This window comes from Camelina sativa, chromosome 3 (assembly GCF_000633955.1).
Source record: "Camelina sativa cultivar DH55 chromosome 3, Cs, whole genome shotgun sequence".
Classification (NCBI taxonomy): domain Eukaryota; kingdom Viridiplantae; phylum Streptophyta; class Magnoliopsida; order Brassicales; family Brassicaceae; genus Camelina; species Camelina sativa.
The window spans coordinates 7,674,771-7,692,508 of record NC_025687.1 but is presented as its reverse complement, the minus strand read 5'-3'; the positions used below and the strand labels follow the sequence as shown (position 1 = coordinate 7,692,508).

At 37.7% G+C, this 17,738-nt stretch overlaps 5 protein-coding genes and 1 pseudogene across 8 annotated transcripts; 3 read left to right on the top strand and 3 right to left on the bottom strand.

The window, feature by feature from the left end:
* Positions 239 to 5,562, top strand: LOC104775815 (ubiquitin carboxyl-terminal hydrolase 15-like). The gene is made up of 16 exons (XM_010499749.2): positions 239 to 512; positions 1,104 to 1,717; positions 1,810 to 1,948; positions 2,034 to 2,285; positions 2,399 to 2,570; positions 2,664 to 2,762; positions 2,838 to 2,965; positions 3,058 to 3,146; positions 3,267 to 3,352; positions 3,443 to 3,605; positions 3,725 to 3,848; positions 3,935 to 4,092; positions 4,178 to 4,262; positions 4,364 to 4,576; positions 4,665 to 4,726; positions 4,806 to 5,562. Exons 2-16 carry the CDS (start codon positions 1,269 to 1,271, stop codon positions 5,365 to 5,367), a joined length of 2,781 nt encoding a protein of 926 aa, XP_010498051.1. The 5' UTR covers positions 239 to 512; positions 1,104 to 1,268; the 3' UTR covers positions 5,368 to 5,562.
* Positions 5,569 to 6,548, bottom strand: LOC104775816 (heme-binding protein 2-like). Its single transcript, XM_010499750.1, has 2 exons — positions 6,176 to 6,548; positions 5,569 to 6,092 (listed from the first exon to the last, which is right to left on the bottom strand). The coding sequence occupies exons 1-2, from the start codon at positions 6,448 to 6,450 to the stop codon at positions 5,663 to 5,665; spliced, it is 705 nt and encodes a 234-aa protein (XP_010498052.1). The 5' UTR covers positions 6,451 to 6,548; the 3' UTR covers positions 5,569 to 5,662.
* On the bottom strand, positions 7,307 to 8,349 carry LOC104775814 (annotated as a pseudogene).
* On the top strand, positions 8,609 to 11,253 carry LOC104775813. 4 transcript variants are annotated; one of them, XM_019243497.1, is made up of 4 exons: positions 8,609 to 8,777; positions 9,325 to 9,385; positions 9,806 to 9,929; positions 10,077 to 10,832. In XM_019243497.1, exon 4 carries the CDS (start codon positions 10,401 to 10,403, stop codon positions 10,671 to 10,673), a length of 273 nt encoding a protein of 90 aa, XP_019099042.1. In that variant the 5' UTR covers positions 8,609 to 8,777; positions 9,325 to 9,385; positions 9,806 to 9,929; positions 10,077 to 10,400; the 3' UTR covers positions 10,674 to 10,832. The 4 variants fall into 4 exon arrangements, with proteins under 4 accessions (XP_019099042.1, XP_019099044.1, XP_019099043.1 ...); XM_019243499.1 differs by lacking the exons at positions 8,609 to 8,777; positions 9,325 to 9,385 and adding an exon at positions 10,950 to 11,253 and having other exon boundaries at positions 9,774 to 9,929; positions 10,077 to 10,683; XM_019243498.1 differs by lacking the exons at positions 8,609 to 8,777; positions 9,325 to 9,385 and having other exon boundaries at positions 9,774 to 9,929; positions 10,077 to 10,683; positions 10,778 to 10,946.
* On the top strand, positions 11,519 to 12,883 carry LOC104775811 (60S ribosomal protein L18a-like protein). The gene is made up of 4 exons (XM_010499747.2): positions 11,519 to 11,846; positions 12,248 to 12,332; positions 12,471 to 12,588; positions 12,692 to 12,883. The coding sequence occupies exons 1-4, from the start codon at positions 11,633 to 11,635 to the stop codon at positions 12,749 to 12,751; spliced, it is 477 nt and encodes a 158-aa protein (XP_010498049.1). The 5' UTR covers positions 11,519 to 11,632; the 3' UTR covers positions 12,752 to 12,883.
* On the bottom strand, positions 12,873 to 15,709 carry LOC104775812 (septin and tuftelin-interacting protein 1 homolog 1-like). The gene has a single exon (XM_010499748.1). It carries the CDS (start codon positions 15,559 to 15,561, stop codon positions 13,000 to 13,002), a length of 2,562 nt encoding a protein of 853 aa, XP_010498050.1. The 5' UTR covers positions 15,562 to 15,709; the 3' UTR covers positions 12,873 to 12,999.

The window sequence follows — 17,738 nt, the reverse complement described above, 5'->3', positions numbered from 1 at the left end:
CTTAATAGAAAAAAAATCACCAACACTTGAAATAAACCATCAATTTGGTTTAAAACATAATTACGGGTGATAAAACATAGTATTCGGGAATCTATTAATTAATTTGGCTGCCTATATTTTTGGTTATTAACCAAATTAGCCCTATATTAAATTATAGTAATAATTGTCTATTTTCCTTTTTTGTAATTTGGTTAATTTTTTAATTTATTTTGGTTTTAACAGCATCCTGAAGGACGGAGAGAGACAGAGTATGCGAAGAGTGTGAAAACGAAGAGCATAAACAACACGGGACGAAGAGAGAGAGAGAGAGAGAGAGAGAAAGTGTGTTTTAGAAAGAGAAAGATAGAGAGAGAGACAAAGAGACTGTTTGTGTCTTCTTACCCATTCGAGGAATCAAAGCATCTTTTTTCGAGCTCAAGAAGACGAGAGGCTAAAAGATAAGGGAAGGGGCTGAAAAATTAGGGTTTTTTTTTCCTTTATCTTTCTTCTTTGCATTCAGCTCGCTAAATAAGGTATGCCCTCAAAAATTCTTAATAAAGCTTCAATCTTTCCTTTTTCTTCGGACTTGTGTCTTTAGTCCTTGTCGAATTTGTTCTTTAGCTGCTACTTTGTAATAAGGGGGTTTTGTGGGTACTGGAATCTTAGATTCGAGAGAGCAGTGGAGGCTTTCACTAACCTTACATTTTTATGGTTAGTGAACTTCTCAGGAGTAAATTTATTGAGCTGCTTGGTAGGATAATGTGCTTGGTTCTGTACGGATTTGGGGTTCTTTAGTTGGATCGCGAGTGTTTGGCGCTAGTTTTTCGGAAAAGTGTTTCTTTTTTTTCTTTTGTTTGTCTGAAAAATTTGTGATTTTTCGGACTCATCTCCGACTACTTTGCTTTGAATCGGGGGTTCTTCAGTGAGATGCTTTACTCAGTTTTGGGGGTTTGTTCGATTTGAGGGATTAGAGGTAATGAACGGGGACTAGATTCAATTTGGCTTACTGCTCTTGTTCTGTTGAATGTGTACATCCGATTTGTTACCTGTTTCTTATATGATGGAATAATGTGAGTAGAAATTGAACTAATTATATTGGTGTTTTTTATTTTATTTTATTGCAGTGTTATCCATCTCCGAGTAATCAAGTAGCTTCACAACCTAAACCTGGAAATAGATCTTGGTGCATCTCAAGAGTGTGATTTTTAGGCATTATGGTGATCTGAATTTATGTAGTTTGTAGGGACTCTCACGGGCTGTGATCGGGTCATGAATGCGTGTCTGAGGACATGCTTGAACCAAGGGGAGCGGACATACCAATATTGTTCCTGGTTTTGGTTGTACTTCCTGTGGTAGCTTACATATTATTAGGAAAATGGAGTGATATTTCTGCTAAAAGAGGAAGGGCTAACTTGCTGGCTCAGATGGCAGCTGAAGAAGCTTTTAGAGCTGAGACCATGGTTAATGCGAGTAGTGATGGTAGATATGAGGCTGTAGCTACTGAGATTAGGGCTCCAAGAACTAAGACCAAGACTGTTTCTGCTTCTAGTGGTACTGTAAGAGCCGAGTTTGTGGCTGGTGTGAGTGGGACTATAGCAGAACAGAGATCTGATTCTGTGGCTGCTACAAGTGGGATCCCAGCTGTGGCTACTCTCAACAATAATGAGTTACATGTATGTGCAAAATGTTTTGGTCCTGCTAAGACACGTTGCTCAAGATGCAAATCTGTTAGATATTGGTAAGTTTCCACATTGTTCTTACTTCAGATGTGTTTCTTTCTATCTCTTTGAGCTTTTTACTCATAATTGTCTTGAATTTTGATGCTTGTAGTTCTGGGAAGTGCCAAATAATTCACTGGAGGTTAGCTCATAAAGATGAATGTATCCCTGTGGAGGCTTGCTCTTCTTCATCTGAGAGGGTTTCCTTTGAGAANATTCTGTTTAACTGCAAATGGAAAACATCCATTTTTGTATAATTATCCTTATCGTTGTACATTCTTTCTAAATTTACTATCATCTTTCTTCTCCAGTTGCTACGCAAACGCAGTCTTGCAGTCCTTGACATGTACAAAACCACTCGTTGNAAGCTCTGTAGATTTTGCAAGTTTGGGTATCTCTCAGACAGATATTACGGCACAAGTCAACACGCAAGGGAGAATAAGTGTAGGAAAACAAAATTCTTCCAAGTCCAACCGAGAATCATCTAGAAGAGACAGTGCTACTTTGTTTGATTCTTCTGAAGAAGTTTCTCGAGGTGAAGCTGCTTGTGCTGGTGGCGATAACAAGAAGGGTCACACTAAACATAAGGTAAGCAGTTCATGAACTATTAATCTCTCTGTATTGAATGACAGAAGATAAACTGTTTCTTACTAAAAATACAACACTGTGCTTGAATTTAGACCTGGTGATTTTGCTTGCAGTCGAAAAGCAACAGCTATGCTGCCGAAACAAATCCTAGAAAGCATTCTGTTGACAGCTATGGTGTGCAAATGAAAGGACAGCCTTTTGTAAGTGGTATGCAGGAAAGTCATGAAAACAATTTGGGAGCAAGAAGCTCTTTTGGTTGCCCAAACACACAAATTCCTGCAAACGGTGAGGCTTAATACCTAAGCTGACAAAAGTTACTCTAGTATAGGTTTAGTCAGTTTGAGATTTACATCTTCTAATGTATGTTGAATTATATAGGTTACAAAACTGCTACATTGCCCAAAACAGGTGTGAACAAATCTGGAGAACAAGCATGCACCGAGACAAGTAAGAATGGGCAAGTTGCTGCGGTATCAAGTGAGTGTCTCTGATATTTTGCTTCGACATAAGATTTTTTTTGTAGAGTGTCTCATGTTTGTATCTATTATCCAGAGATTAATAGGTCTACGGATACTGGCATCGCTGTAGAAAGCAATGGCATCTCCGCAACGATGGGAATAATGAAGATGATGGGTTTAAGAAGTTCTACAAATCATGATGATCGACATAAGAACCTGAAAGTTAGTTCCCTGTTGATATTATCATCTTTGCTAATTTAATTTTGTATCTTTAGTTTTCTACTTTTCTGAGTCAATTAACTCTTATGTTTCAGATGCTTTTTCCATACGAGGAATTTATTAAATTCTTTCAGTGTGAAGTGTTTGACTTATCACCTAGGGGCCTTGTAAATTGTGGAAACAGGTATTCACTCATTTACTTCTTCACATTCTGTTTAACTGCAAATGGAAAACATCCATTTTTGTATAATTATCCTTATCGTTGTACATTCTTTCTAAATTTACTATCATCTTTCTTCTCCAGTTGCTACGCAAACGCAGTCTTGCAGTCCTTGACATGTACAAAACCACTCGTTGCTTATTTGCTTCGACGATCACATTCAAGATCATGTAATGTTTTTCCCAATTAAACTCGTAGCATAAATTGTTGCATATTTAGTATACTACGTCTGACAAAGCTATGTTATTCTTTCCCAATAGGTTCTGGGAAAGATTGGTGCCTTATGTGTGAACTTGAGCAACATGTAATGATGCTTAGGGAATCTGGAGGTCCACTTTCTGCTAGCAGGATTCTCTCACACATGCGAAGTATAAATTGTCAGATTGGTGATGGGAGTCAAGAAGATGCGCATGAGTTCCTAAGGTTTTTCTTCGTGTCCTTTTAGATCTGATTCTGTGGATCTTTTCTTCTGAAAGTGATTATATTACACTGTTTATGTTGATTTCTCATGAAATTACCATATTTTGGTATTCTGGATGTAGGCTTTTGGTTGCCTCTATGCAATCCATATGTTTGGAGAGGCTTGGAGGTGAGACCAAAGTGGATCCAAGACTGCAAGAAACAACCTTAGTTCAACATATGTTTGGTGGACGTCTCCGCTCAAAGGTGTTTAAATCTCTTGGCTCATAACTATCTCTACTTTGGCTTAACACATTCTCATTGTTTCTGCTGCTGTCTATATTAAAAACCAGGTGAAATGCTTGAGGTGTGATCATGAATCAGAAAGATACGAGAATATAATGGATCTCACATTAGAGATATATGGTTGGGTAGAATCTCTTCAAGACGCCCTTACTCAGTTTACTAGACCGGAAGATCTCGATGGAGAAAATATGTATCGATGCAGCAGGTTAGATCCAAAAACCAAATTGCCTGTCCTTCTTTTGTGGTATCGAAACTAACTTGTCATTTTGTGAAAATGCTTCTAAAAAAAGGTGTGCTGGATATGTTAGAGCAAGGAAAGAATTGAGCATTCATGAAGCACCAAACATTCTCACAATTGTCCTCAAGAGATTCCAGGTATCAATTACTTATAGTTGTCTACAAATTTTACTCTTCGGTTTCTCGTTTTCTTTATAAACAAATTCCTGAATGTACTTTTAAAACTCTTGTGCATGCAGGAGGGAAAATATGGGAAAATAAACAAATGTATAACTTTTCCTGAAATGCTGGACATGATTCCTTTCATGACAAGAACTGGAGATGTTCCTCCGCTTTATATGCTTTACGCTGTCATAGTTCACTTGGATACTCTCAACGCATCTTTCTCGGGTCATTACATTTCCTATGTCAAAGATTTGAGAGGGAATTGGTACAGAATCGATGATTCCGAGGTAGAGTCTATTTTTCATCCTCCTCTTCCTTAATGCGGCTAGCCAAACTGTTAATGAACTTGTGCAATTTTCTTTTAAAACTCTGCAGATTCATCGAGTACCAATGACTCAAGTTATGTCAGAAGGAGCTTATATGTTGTTCTACATGAGGTAGGAAGATACCGGTTTGCAACTTGTAATGGTTTTTCTCCTGTTTACGGTCATGGAATCTGAATATCATTTTTTGCAGATCTTGTCCGCGTCCTCAAAAAGGAGAATACTACGGAAAAGCTCAGGTTCAGCATTTGCAACCAAGATACGAGATGAAGGAACAGAGGAAATCACCGGTGAACCGCTTCAAACAGAGAGCAGACCACAAGAACACCGAATCATCATCAAGTGAATGGTCTCTCTTCACGAGCTCAGATGAAGCTTCTTTCACCACAGAATCAACCAGAGACTCTTTCAGCACCATAGACTACACAGATGTTTGCCACGTTGGAGACTCTTCTTCTCCTTTTGCCATCTTCAACAACTTATACCACAACGTTGAGCCATCGCCACACAACACTGTTGCTTGCAGAATGTTCTCAGGTACCAAACCAGAAACCCGGTATTTCGTCGAGGAACAAACAAATCACAACAACACGGTCGTGCTGGACTCTTCATCATCACCAGCACCATATCCAAGTCAATCAGCAGCACCGTATCCGTCCCAAGATTATTACGAGCAGGGTATGTATGTAAATTATGAGACTAACCCAGAATCTAACAATGGTCAGGATCAGGATCGAACTTACAGTTACTGGTAGTTAGTAGAAGAGACTAGAGAGGATTCTGTTTTTGAACCTCCCTGATTTTTAAATATGTTTAGAGAGATCTCTTTAGGGATACTTAACTCAAGTGCCCTGAGATTTTTTTGTTTGTCTTTAAATCATCTGTGTGTTTGGGTATCAGGGCAAATGTTTAAATCTCATTTTATCAAATTCCCCTGTTTCTGTATGCTCTGTATCTGCAAAATTTAAATCGGAAGAAAAAAAAAGGTTGAGCCTTTACAACAGATCAACCTCTTATTTTATTGGAAAGGTTTAAAAACTTAACAGAGGCTTAAACGTCCATTTCAAACGGTAACCAAATCTCATTGATTCGACCGGTGAACTCGAAAGGTGAGTTATACTGAGCCACTGTGTAAGCTGAATCCGACCCGACACCACCTTCATTTTTGCTCTTCTCTATTGCATTAGCCCAAGCCGTACCTTTAAGGCTGGAGTCAAGCGCCGCCGCTTCTTGTCCGACGCTGTCATCGGAGACGAAGCCACTGAATTGTCTGACCGCCACGTACCTAGGGGTCCATTTCTGGATATGAAGATTCTCAGCTGGAGCAGGATCAGGCTGATTCTTTTTAGGAACGTAGAAAGATACAACGAAGGAAGATTTACAAAAGGGACCATCGCTTGGTAAGACTTGAGAGATGACCGGAGCAGTCATTTCTATCTTCTGATGATACTCGTTCTTCCCCTGGATGTATGCGAACAATCTGAATTCCCCAAACAAATATTAAAAATTCAATCTTTATCCGAATTCCAAAGAAAAAAATTAAGAGTTGAGTTTTGCACTTACTGGAAGAAAGCAGTTCTGGTAGCACCTACGAGAGAGATATCTTGAATCGGTTTAGTGGAAACCCAGACGGAGGTATTGTACCGGCGAATCTCGTATCCATTTCCGGAGTGAACCAGCTCGTAGCTTGGGCACTCGATTCGGTTACAAGACGGCGGGAACTTCCCGACTTGGGCATGTCCGGATTCGGATCCGGGACCTAGTAGTAGTAGGTCGGATCCACCGGAGAGGAGGCTGAGGAGGAATGAGAGCTTGAAGAAGCTTAAACCGGCAGCCATGGCGTAGGTAGAATAAATTGTCTCTTCGTTTTAAGCGGCCTTATAAATGGTAATACTGTTACGTCTGAATGTGTGGTTCACCTTTGGATAGGTTTTGTGTGTTAAAAAGTTTGGACCTTTTCTTAATTCTTTTGGTTTTGTTATATGTGTACGTCTATGAACCGTTTGTGTTCTGAGTTTTGTGATTGCCACGCGTTAAGACTTATGAGGGTTATATAAAAAACACTAGGATTAAATCATAACAAATGAAACTGCAGAGGGATCCTATAGCAAATTACATCAATGTGGTAAAAAAAAAAAACTAAAACCCAATTAAAAATCTTCTTTTTTTGGGTAAAAATGTGGTACACTAAAACCCAATAATCAAGGCTATACACACCCCAATTTTGCATAATTTTGTCAAAGGTAATATTTAACCTTTATGCAAGATTTTGAAGAATCAAAAATGTATTCGGAAGCATCATAGCTCAATCCTATACTTCATAGATGCACTGAACCCTCTAGAAATGTTTATAGATTGCTTAACTAACTTGTGCACAGAACCCTCTACAAAGGCCAAGCTCTTTGCTGCTGGACCTGGTGGTTCTCTGTGTTCAACATGATAGTCTGCCTTACTCATCTGAATCTCTTCTTTTGTTCCCCAATTTTGTATTTTGTGCAAGTCATTGACATATTCTCGTTTCATCTTGCCATGTTTTAAAACGATTTGACTTGTGTGAACGATATGTCAACTGTGTTTTTTATTATGCAGAGACTTGTCTTTAAAACTATACCTTTCAGAGTTTTCTCGCTGTACGAGTTGGGCAAAAGTTTTGATATCCAAAAGGAGAAAGTTCAAAGCACAAGAGTTGACAACGGTTTTAAATAGTGTACTTTATAATAGTTGTTCATGACGTTCCAATTCATCATAGCTGTCTTTACAAAAATGTACTTTATAACGTATTAACCTCTTATTTTATTTGAAAAGGGTTGTTAAACTAAACAGAGGCTTAAACGTCCATTTCAAACGGAAACCAAATCTCATTGACCCGACCGGTGAACTCGTAAGGTGAGTTATACTGAGCAACCGTGTAAGCTGAATCCGAGGCAGCACCACCTTCTTTTTTGCTTTTCGCTATTGCATTAGCCCACGCCGTACCTTTGAGGCTGGAGTCCAGCGCCGCAGCTTCTTCTCTGAATACGAAACCACCGAATTGTCTGACCGCCACGTACCTCGGGCTCCATTTCTGGATAGAAAGATTCTCAGCCGGAGCGGGATCAGGCTGGTTCTTTTTGGGAACGTAGAAAGACACAACGAAGGAAGATTTACAAAAGGGACCATCGCTTGGTAAGACTTGAGCTATGACCGGAGCAGTCATTTCTATCTTCTGATTATACTCGTTCTTCCCCTGAATGTAAGCGAACAATCTGAATCCCCAAAACAAAAACAGTATTAAAAGACTCAATCTTTCTTCGTGTAAAAAGCCTTAAGATTGAATTGTTTAGCACTTACTGGAAGAAAGCAGAGATTGTAGCATCGACGAAAGAGATATCTTGAATCGGTTTAGTGGAAACCCAGGCGGTGGTATTGTACCGGCGAATCTCGTATTCGTTTCCTGAGTGAACCAGCTCGTAGCTTGGGCACTCGATTCGGCTACAAGATGGCGGGAACTTCCCGATTTGGGAATGTCCGGATTCGGATCCGGGACCTAGTAGTAGTAGGTCTGATCCACCGGAGAGGAGGCTGAGGAGTGAGGAGGAATGAGAGCTTGAAGAAGCTTAAACCGGCTACCATGGCTGTTTTTTTTTGGGGTATAGAGGAGCTACTTGTCTTGTTTCTTCGTTTCTTGCGGCCTTATAATATAACGAATGGTAACATTGTTACTTATATGAATGTGTGGTTCTTCTTCGGATAGGTTTTGTGTGTTTATCAAGTTTTGAGCTTGTATTAGTTTTTTTCAGTTTTTGGTCTTTTTTATATGTGTCTATGAACCATTTGTCAACAACAGTTCTGACTTCTGAGTTTTGTAATTGCCACGGGTTCAGAGGGTAAAATATAAAATACTAGGATTAAATCGTAATAAATGAAACTGCAGAGGGATCGTTAATAGGAAATTACAACAATGTGGTCGAACACTAAAACCCAATAAACAAAGGAACCCGACACCGAAAACTGATTTTGTACCCTTATTTACGAAATTACCCCACTCAAGGAACTTTACTAAAAAACTTCTCCCACCCAAGTCATCTCTATTCTCTGTTATGATCTGTTTAATAAACTGCCCATCAAGTGTTCGACGAAACGCCTGAAAGGACAGTTGCTTTCTTAGACGAGTACTGACCTGCGGGTATATGTATATGTGATTATGAGTTGAAGAAACGTTGTCACTTTTTAACTTTGAGATCTTCAGAGTTTTTATTAGTTTTCTTAAACGTTGTCACTTTTTAACTTTGATATCTAACCTTTATGCATTTGAGTTTGAAGAATCAAAATGTATTTCGAAAGCATCATAGCTATACTTGATAGATGCACTGAACCCTCTACAAGTGTTTATAGATTTCTTAATTAACTTGTGCATTTAAACGAGGATTTTACTGCTCTAAGACCATTCAATCAAAGCTTTTAAATTTTGTATTGTTTTCACTCAAACTTTGGGATTATGATGAAAACAGTAATGGCTGAATTATATGAGAAACTAAAGTACTGCCCAGCTCTTAGCTGCTGGTGGTTCTCTGTGTTTCAACATGATGTTTGCCTTACTCATCTGAATCTCTTCTTTTATTTCTCCACTTTTGTATTTTGTGTAAGTCATTGACATGTTCTTGTTTCATCTTGCCATGTTTTAAAACAATTTGACTTGTGTGATCGAATGTCAACTATGTTTTCTTATGCAGAGACTTGTCTTTAAAGGAGAAAATTCAAAGCAGCAGAATTGGCAACGCTTACTAAAAACAGGTTAACTTTTTTAGTAATTTCGTAGTCTATATATGTTTTGTTCATGGCTTTCGAATTCATAACTGTCTTTACAAAAATGTACTTTATAATAGATTGTAAAATCCTGAGACTTTCTTTCTATATTGCAAAATGCAGGTAGTCAATGATAAAATTGTGTGGTTATTGTGATAAATAATCTATGAATTCAGATAAGATGAAGTACTAGTCTAGTTTTACTAGTTCAGGTTGCCACAAACTTATTTGTCAATGAAGTTTTATTCATAGTAATGCGTTCTTGTTGTTTACATCAAACTTAGAATTCTTCAAACCCTTTTAACAAATAATTTGTAGATAGATTATCATCCACACTCAAAGCCACATATTGAATGCTAACATCAGATAATCTTTATAAACAAATGGTTTTTTTTTTGTCATACTTAGATTCCAAATCTTAGATTCAATGTCTGAAACAGACAGATGGTGAGATGATCCCTTCAGATGCTATTGCCATTCACTGATGGAAACTGTGTAGGTGAAACCAAATACCCTGCGATATGGTAAAAGGGTAAGATGCAATTCCCTTATCTAAAACTGAAACATACAATAAAATATGTCTTGTCAGTAACTTATATAACGTGTACTTCTTTATAAATATGTGTACACTAATGTCTTAACACAATAATATATATCTGTCTATCTATGAAACTCACAGATTTGGTGGAAAGGGAAAGAAAGAGACAAATGCTTTTGTCATGCTTACCACCTTTATCCGTTGAAAAATCTTTTCTCCACCGCAGACCCAGAAAAATAATAATATTGTTTTCTTTTAACCTTTTTGTTGTCTTCTTATAAAGAGATGTAAAACACACAAATACATTCAGATTTGAGCTTTCTTCTTATATCTTCGAGGGGGACCAGAAAATCAAAACTATATTGGTTCAACTTCTCTTGAAAAGTGAAATACTTTTGATTTCTCCTTCAGTTTGAATGATTCTGGTGTTTGTTAGCCAACCAACATGCTCAGTTTCCAAGAAGAATGGATGCTTACAATTGTATAGTCATAATCTTCTGCATCGCCTTGTTTGCAATCAATCTAGTGTTTTCATGTTTCACTTGCTTCTCCATTCTATTCATGACAGAGGAAAACAAGGATTTGAGTGATCTCAGAAAGAATCTTCTCGAACCAGAAGAAGCCAAACCGGATGAGAAGGTAATGATCATTACAGTCTCGGGTAGCCAAGGATTCCCAGACTCCACTGATGATGATTGTGGCCAAGATTGCTCTCATGAAGATATTTGTGCTTGTTAAAAAGAAAAAGGTGGCTTCTATTTTCAATACAGAGTTCTTCTCCTCATGTTTTGCAATTTTTTCCTTCATCTTACTCCTACATGTACATGGTCTTAAATCCATAGGTTGAGAGAGCATCACATCTTCTGCTTCAGAATCCAGATTATTTTTTTCGTTTTATTATGTATCTTGAAAGAAAATCATACAGTCTGCAAACATAAGTAAAATAAATGGAGGTGCACAAATTTGTGGAAAGTTATAAAGTTTTGTATTGTAATACTCTTTTTCTTGATTCAGTTTAGGTTTATGTTTCTTTGGAGGCTGAGGATTAAAGGTTCCACTAAGACAGGGAAAAGAAGAAGAGAAAACAAATTCCACTCAGAGAAAGTAAAATATAAAGTTTAACAACCAAGTTGTTAGTTGACAAAAGTGACAATTTAGAAATTAAAACCAAAAAAAAAAATCAAGGACAACGAATTGCTAATAGTGACACATACTTATGGAAAAAAAAAACTCTTTTTGTATTATTTTTTTCATGAACTTTATATTGCATAATAAGGGAAAATGATTGAATCATATTCATCGTTGATTAGTAGTTAGTTAGATGTTAGATCACTAATATATAAAGAATATGAGTTAGTTCCATAATCCTTTCCACGAACTCGAAGCTTCGATGGACGCATTTAATATATTTATAAATCTCATACCACATGTTACTTAATAAATTTTCCAAACTTTATAATTAAAATCAATAAATAGAGTAATTGTACAAATATCAAACATTTCAGTCGGTGGTTGTAGATAAACAAAAATAATAACTCCGGGCCAAAATTGGAAAATACGCGTTATTACGGGTCTGACAGCAAATAAACAAAACAACAGAAGACTTGGTTCTTCTTCATCTTCCAAATATTTGATTCAAAGAATTTTGCAAATCTCGATTTTGAGCGAAAGAGCGATCGATCACGGAGAAAAGAGATATGGGTCACGGAGAAGAAGAGAAAAGGAGCAAAGGATTCGCTTCGGAAGAAGGTAACCAGCATCATCATCAATACGGTACCTTTCAAGGTGTTTCCAATTACCCTCCGCCGCAGAGCTCTGCTCCGGTCACTGGGTTTCCTCAACCTTCAGCTCCCCCTGGAGTTTACGATTCCGGAGCTCCTTATTACGCTCATGGTTATCAAACTGTTCCAGGTATCTAGCTTCTCTCATCCTGAATTGGATCATGCGGATTTGGGAATTTTAGATTTGGATTATATTTTGTAAAATTGTTAGGCAGCGATCATGAAATTGTCTTCATTAGATGCTAAATCGATCACGGGATCGTTGTTTTGTTTAGCCAGAGAAACCAGTTTAGGGTTTGTTCATTGTTTCAATCAAAATGTTAGGGAAAAGGATCTGTATGTGAAAATCTAACTTCTTTGTCATGCATTGAGATGGAACATGATGTGTAACCTTTGATGAGAATTTAAAAGTTTGGAGCTTTGAGTACTTTATAGGAACAGCTCAGTTAAAAGTTAGGTTGTATCTGGTTTTAAATGTATGTCTTGTTCAGCTGTTCGTATGTTTACTCTTTCTTATTGTTTTATTTTCAGTCCATGGTGGTGTTGCTGAAGGAAGACCTGTCACTGGGAGACAACGCCGCCTTCCTTGCTGTGGAATTGGTCTTGGATGGTTCCTGTAAGTTACCTTCAAAACTCACATTGCTGCACAACTTATATGTCCTTGCTTCTTTCTAAACATGTCCCTGGTAACACAAGCCTTTGCTCGTTTGGTTGTTATAATATCCCTGAGAAAGTATTTTTGGTCTTCTTGAAGGTTCATAGTTGGATTTTTCCTTGGAGCAATCCCTTGGTATGTCGGATTGTTCATCATGATGTTTGGACGAAGGATCGATTACAGGGAGAAACCAGGATACATTGCTTGCACTATCGCTGTAATATTTCCAACACGCGCTCTCCTTTATCTTTCACCTTGTTTATTTTACTCCCATGATGGGACTCCAACAAATTTAGTTGATCCATGTCTAAACATTGCAGGCTATTCTTGCAACAATCGCTGTGGTTCTGGGTGTATCTAAAGGATCAGAGGACTGGTGATTGATCGAGCAATCATCCTGTCAGTTATTCTCAAAACAGTTGTATAGGTTTTTTCTTTATGGTGTGTTGTATAACTTCTTTTTGCTAGCTACTCTATGAAGAAAGAAAAAAAAGTGTAAACTTAACAGAAAATTATTTTGGGTTTTGTTATTTAAATAAGAAGTCAAATTTATGAAAACTTAAAAGACAAAATGTGATCAGATTGAAGATTGTTTATACATCAGAAACCTTACAACATAAAATGCAGTCTACCGTTTTCCAGAAACAGTTGTATTGTTGTGCATCCTCAATAAGTCATCAGGAGTTACAAGAAACCAAGCTCCATCTTTCTGAGCGAACAGCTTCTGATTCACTGAGTCTATTATCACACTCACGTTCCCAAACCCATATATCTGAAGACCATTGTGCATTCTATTCGGTTTAGGTTTGAACAGCAACTCCTTCTCTTGCGCAAATACTTCCAACACTTCTTTCAAACTCAGCACCTCAGTGCTATCCATCTGCTGAGCCTTAGTTTGAGGTTGAGCCTTAGCTGGCTCGAACTGTCTATGCACATTTGCCTTTGCCCTTGGCTGAGACACTTCAACTCCTTCAACTATTTCCATCAACATATCTAAACCACGCTTTAACTGGATTCTGATCCTCTCGTTTGCTGAAAGCTCTTGCGGGAATAATGATTTCCAACCAGAATACCATCCGTGGATCTCTTCGAAACTCGGTTTAGACAGTAACCAATGGTACAACACATCCAGCCATTTTGGGAAGAAGAACCTCTCCATCAAATCAGCCATTAGATGTATGGGTACTGCAGATGCCCACATCATAACCCAATGGAACCTTTCTAAATCCTGGCCTCTCGGGTTTACCTGAAACTCTTGCAAAACCAGCTGAAGTTTGGGAACTATGTAACGGCGCATAAGCTGTTCCCAGCTTGTAGCATCAAAAACGGTCTTCCATGGCGAAAGAATAGTGTAGACAGACTGATCATTAGGATACCAAGCATCAAGAACATTACTCAATTTCATCTGAATTATCTGGTACATAAACTCCAACTTCTGACCAAGTATAGGCAACCAAGGATGCACCCAAACATGGATGGCAACACGTTCCCTTTGGGGATCCCAATATTCAACAGCAGTTGACAATTTTGGCAGCACTACTGTGTCCAAAATCGTATGCAAGACAGATGAAGGCAGCAAATTTTCCCATGTCTCTAGAAATGTAAGCATCGGCTCAGGGTCTCTAGGTTCCCAGGAATTAATGCCTGCTATTCGCACAGCAGGTAACACTACCTCCGAGACTAGTTGGCTATAAGGCGTTGAGACTACCCAGATATTTTGGTCTTCCTGGACTTCTAAAAGCTTTCTCCAAGAAGATATAGCCTGGAGACCATGCACTGCATCCCTAAGAGGGTCCCAACCTTGAAACATTCTGATAAAGAGAGGCAAGGCCAGTGAGCAAGCAATGGTGGACAAGTTACAAAGCTTATAATCATCAGGGTAGCTTGCTTGCAGGTCCTCGAAACGATTAGCAAGTGAGTCAAGTGTCAAATTCCCAGATGTATTCTCCAGCTCGATTCGACTTATTTCATCTGCGATATATTCCATGTTGACTAAGTGTCTTTTTTGTTTCTCTTCCTCTGTTATAAGCATTTCCTTCTCCTGCTGTAAGCTCAAGGCTGATTCTCTCTCGTTCCTCAAGTCCCTATCAATCTTCTGAATTTCATGCTCAACTAGATCGACAATCAAGCGCAAGTTGTGTTGTAACTCTGGCATTGGAACATCTGGGTCTTTTGCTTTCTCCTCTGCATCTAAATTTTCCAAATTCGTCACAACCCGAACCTGTGGTCCTCGCATATCAATAATGGTCTGACCACCACCAAAACCCTCTTCCTGCTTCTTCTCTAACAACTCCTCTGCAGTGACATAAACTTCCTTCCTCACCTTCTTCTTCTTCTTCCAAAGATTTCTCCCTCCGGTATCACCATGACGCTGTTCATTCTCACTGACACTGACACCAACAATCTTCTTCTCCTCAACCTTCTTTAAATCAGGCAACTTAGCCTCCTTGAAATCATTGTACCCCATACCCATATTCTTCGGCCTCAACTGCACTTCAATAGGAGCGACAATACCTTGCTGATTCTTCCCAAGCCCACCTCCCTTATACCCCATCTTTTCAAGCAGCTTCATACCAATTCCTTTAGTAGACTTCTCAAACTGACCTATATCACCGGCCAAAGTCTTCTTCTTCCCTCCCTTTGCACTACCACCCTCTTGACCTCTCTTCTCCATCTTTGCCTTCCCTCTCATCTTTGCCCTATCAGCTATCTTCTTCCCCAGAGCACCCGGTAAGAGATTGTCCTCATCATTAAAACCATTCGAATTAAACCCTAACCCTAACCCTAAACCTGAGCTTCCAATACCCAATCCACCTCTAACTGGGACATCCTCATCAATCATATCACCATCTTCTATTTTATCACTATTTTTATCACCGTTATGTTCTCTAGAATCCTTATCAATCTCTCGAGTCGGCGATACCGTACCTGTAGAAACAAAATTGACAGGCTTGGTTGAGTCGGCCTTCATTCCCGAGTCTCGATCCTTACGCCTCTTCCTCCGACCTCCTCCGCCGCTAGAACCATCGGAATCAGAATCGCTCTCAGCGAAGATTCCATAAGTAGCGTCGTGTTTGGTTTGTTTCCGCTTCTCCTTCCTCTTTTCGTACACAAACTCGTCACCTTCCCATCGACCTCCTTCATAGTCATTATCCATACTGAATCTCTCCATCTCTTGATACTCGTCCATGGCGAAGCAGCTGGATCCGAATCTCTTGCCAATTATTTTTTCCAAACTATCTGAGAGAGACACAAGAATCAAAAATCAATCGAACAATTTTTAAGGTTTTCGGATTTATTCGACTCCCAAATCGCCGACGTCGCAGCGTATCATCGGAGAGAAAGTGTTAACCGAACTAGGCTTTTTAAATAAGAAAGGCCCATTTATTTTTTAACCAGAGCCCATAATGTTTCAGTTTCACTCGATTATGTTTGATATTGTATTTTGCTGGGTTTGCAGTCTAGTGTTATTGGTTGATTAATGTGGTTCTTAGACTAAGGATGTAGCTGGTATGAGCTAAGTTATTACTTGTTGAATAAATTTGTTATAAAAACACAGCAAATTTAACATAAACTTATCATAAAAATTGTTGAAAACGTTAATTTTATCATTCAATTTAGTTTTGTGTGCCACAATGTCTTACTCTGGTATCATACCATGTAGACTTTTGAAGCTAAAAGCCTTTGGATCAGTGCATGTTGTACATTTCCTTCTAGTTTATATATGTATCCATGGAGAAGCAGATTGTTAAATTGATGAACCGTTAACCTGTTGCTTCACTTGTTTTATCACTCTCACAACTTGTGGTTTGCTGATTTATCAACTGCTTTTGGTAAAGAAATTTGTAAGATTATGAGATTTACTGAGTCATAACTGCATTCAAATTATATAATCCCTTTCTTACTTTGTAAAAGCTACACACTTGTTGATATTTTAGACGGCACCGTCTTTCCCAATTTGCAACTATAATTATATGTTTTTTTTCACATTTCATGTCTCTGTCCTCTTATCCTCTTTCGTTGGTTATTTCAGTTTTTGGTCGATATGATCACTCTCCAATTTTGATATCGATTATGTATTTTTCTCTTCTCTTTTAGGTGGCTTTTTGACTTCTTCCTTTTGAAATGTTAGGTTTATCCTTGTCACTTGGTATTCATTAATTAATTAATCCCTATGATTTTTTTAGAATTAATTGTCTCTTTAAGATATATTTTTCTTCTACGTTATTATCAACAACAAAAAAAATACACATACAGTATCTTTGTTCTATCTTATTGAATTCGTTTTCCTTTGGATTATAATAAGTCAATATCTTTTTGGTTCACGCAGTACGTATTATATATTAAGTCAAGATTTTTTAGGAACACTTTATTTTCTCTAACCAAACTTTTGTTATTTGCAACAAAATGTATTAATTAAAGAAAGAATAATTATATTCTTTTAGAACTAGTACAACAAAATCCCATTTTTTCTGTTACAAATCACATAAATTTTGGGATTTCAGACTATAACACATAAAGAAACCCCCCACCTTTTTTTTAGATGTTTTTATAACAAAAAAAAGTCGGTTGTGACTGACTATGACTCGACTTTTTCTATTTAGTTGAATGTTTTTGAAAAATCTTACGTAGGCTTGGACGTCATATTTCATAATTTGACGCAAAAGCCAAAAGCTACCATTGTTGTTACCTTGTTGAAATTAATAACTAAACGTATATATATATATATATATATATACACACATTTTTAATATATCTCTCATGATAGATGTAATGTATATATGTCGTCACTTAATCGCACACATTGCTTGAATAACGCAACTTACTTTTCTTAACCATGACTAGACTTTTTTTTAACTTTCATGATCAACTTATTAGACTTTTTTTAACTTTCATGATCAACCTATTAGACTTGTTTTGAATACCTCCAATAAATAAATAAAATATGTTTGAGCTTCGCGACAAGACGTTTTTTTCCTTTTGTTCTTCTCTAAGCCTAGCCTATTTATTATTCTTGAACAAACAAACCAGTTAATTACTATCTAATCTATAGCTGCTAATCAAATAAAAAGCATACGTTATAATTATTTTAATTAACCAACGACGCCCGTAGCCGTTAGACCTATTTTGTCCATCCTAGGTGGAATTAGTAAATGATAATGACCCTAGTCTACGCGTAATTGCATTATAATTTATTTAAAAACAGAAATTAATTGATATGGTTGGACGAACTTTATCTTTTTGTGTATATATTAGTATGATATTATATATCACATGCGTTTCGTAAGAGAGTTGACATTGCTATTCATCGTCTCCAAAGAACAACGCCACCTGGTTCCATATTTATTGTCTCCATATTAAATTAAG

Bases quoted from the DNA above. Each gene is read 5' to 3' on its own strand.
- LOC104775816 (XM_010499750.1), bottom strand. From the start codon at position 6,450: ATGGCTGCCGGTTTAAGCTTCTTCAAGCTCTCATTCCTCCTCAGCCTC. The intron at 6,093-6,175 runs GTAAGTGCAAAA...TGGGGAATTCAG, and splicing joins ACCAGAACTGCTTTCTTCCA to ATTGTTCGCATACATCCAGG.
- LOC104775813 (XM_019243499.1), top strand. From the start codon at position 10,401: ATGGATGCTTACAATTGTATAGTCATAATCTTCTGCATCGCCTTGTTT.
- LOC104775812 (XM_010499748.1), bottom strand. From the start codon at position 15,561: ATGGACGAGTATCAAGAGATGGAGAGATTCAGTATGGATAATGACTAT.
- LOC104775811 (XM_010499747.2), top strand. From the start codon at position 11,633: ATGGGTCACGGAGAAGAAGAGAAAAGGAGCAAAGGATTCGCTTCGGAA. The intron at 11,847-12,247 runs GTATCTAGCTTC...TTTTATTTTCAG, and splicing joins TGGTTATCAAACTGTTCCAG to TCCATGGTGGTGTTGCTGAA. The intron at 12,333-12,470 runs GTAAGTTACCTT...GTCTTCTTGAAG, and splicing joins ATTGGTCTTGGATGGTTCCT to GTTCATAGTTGGATTTTTCC.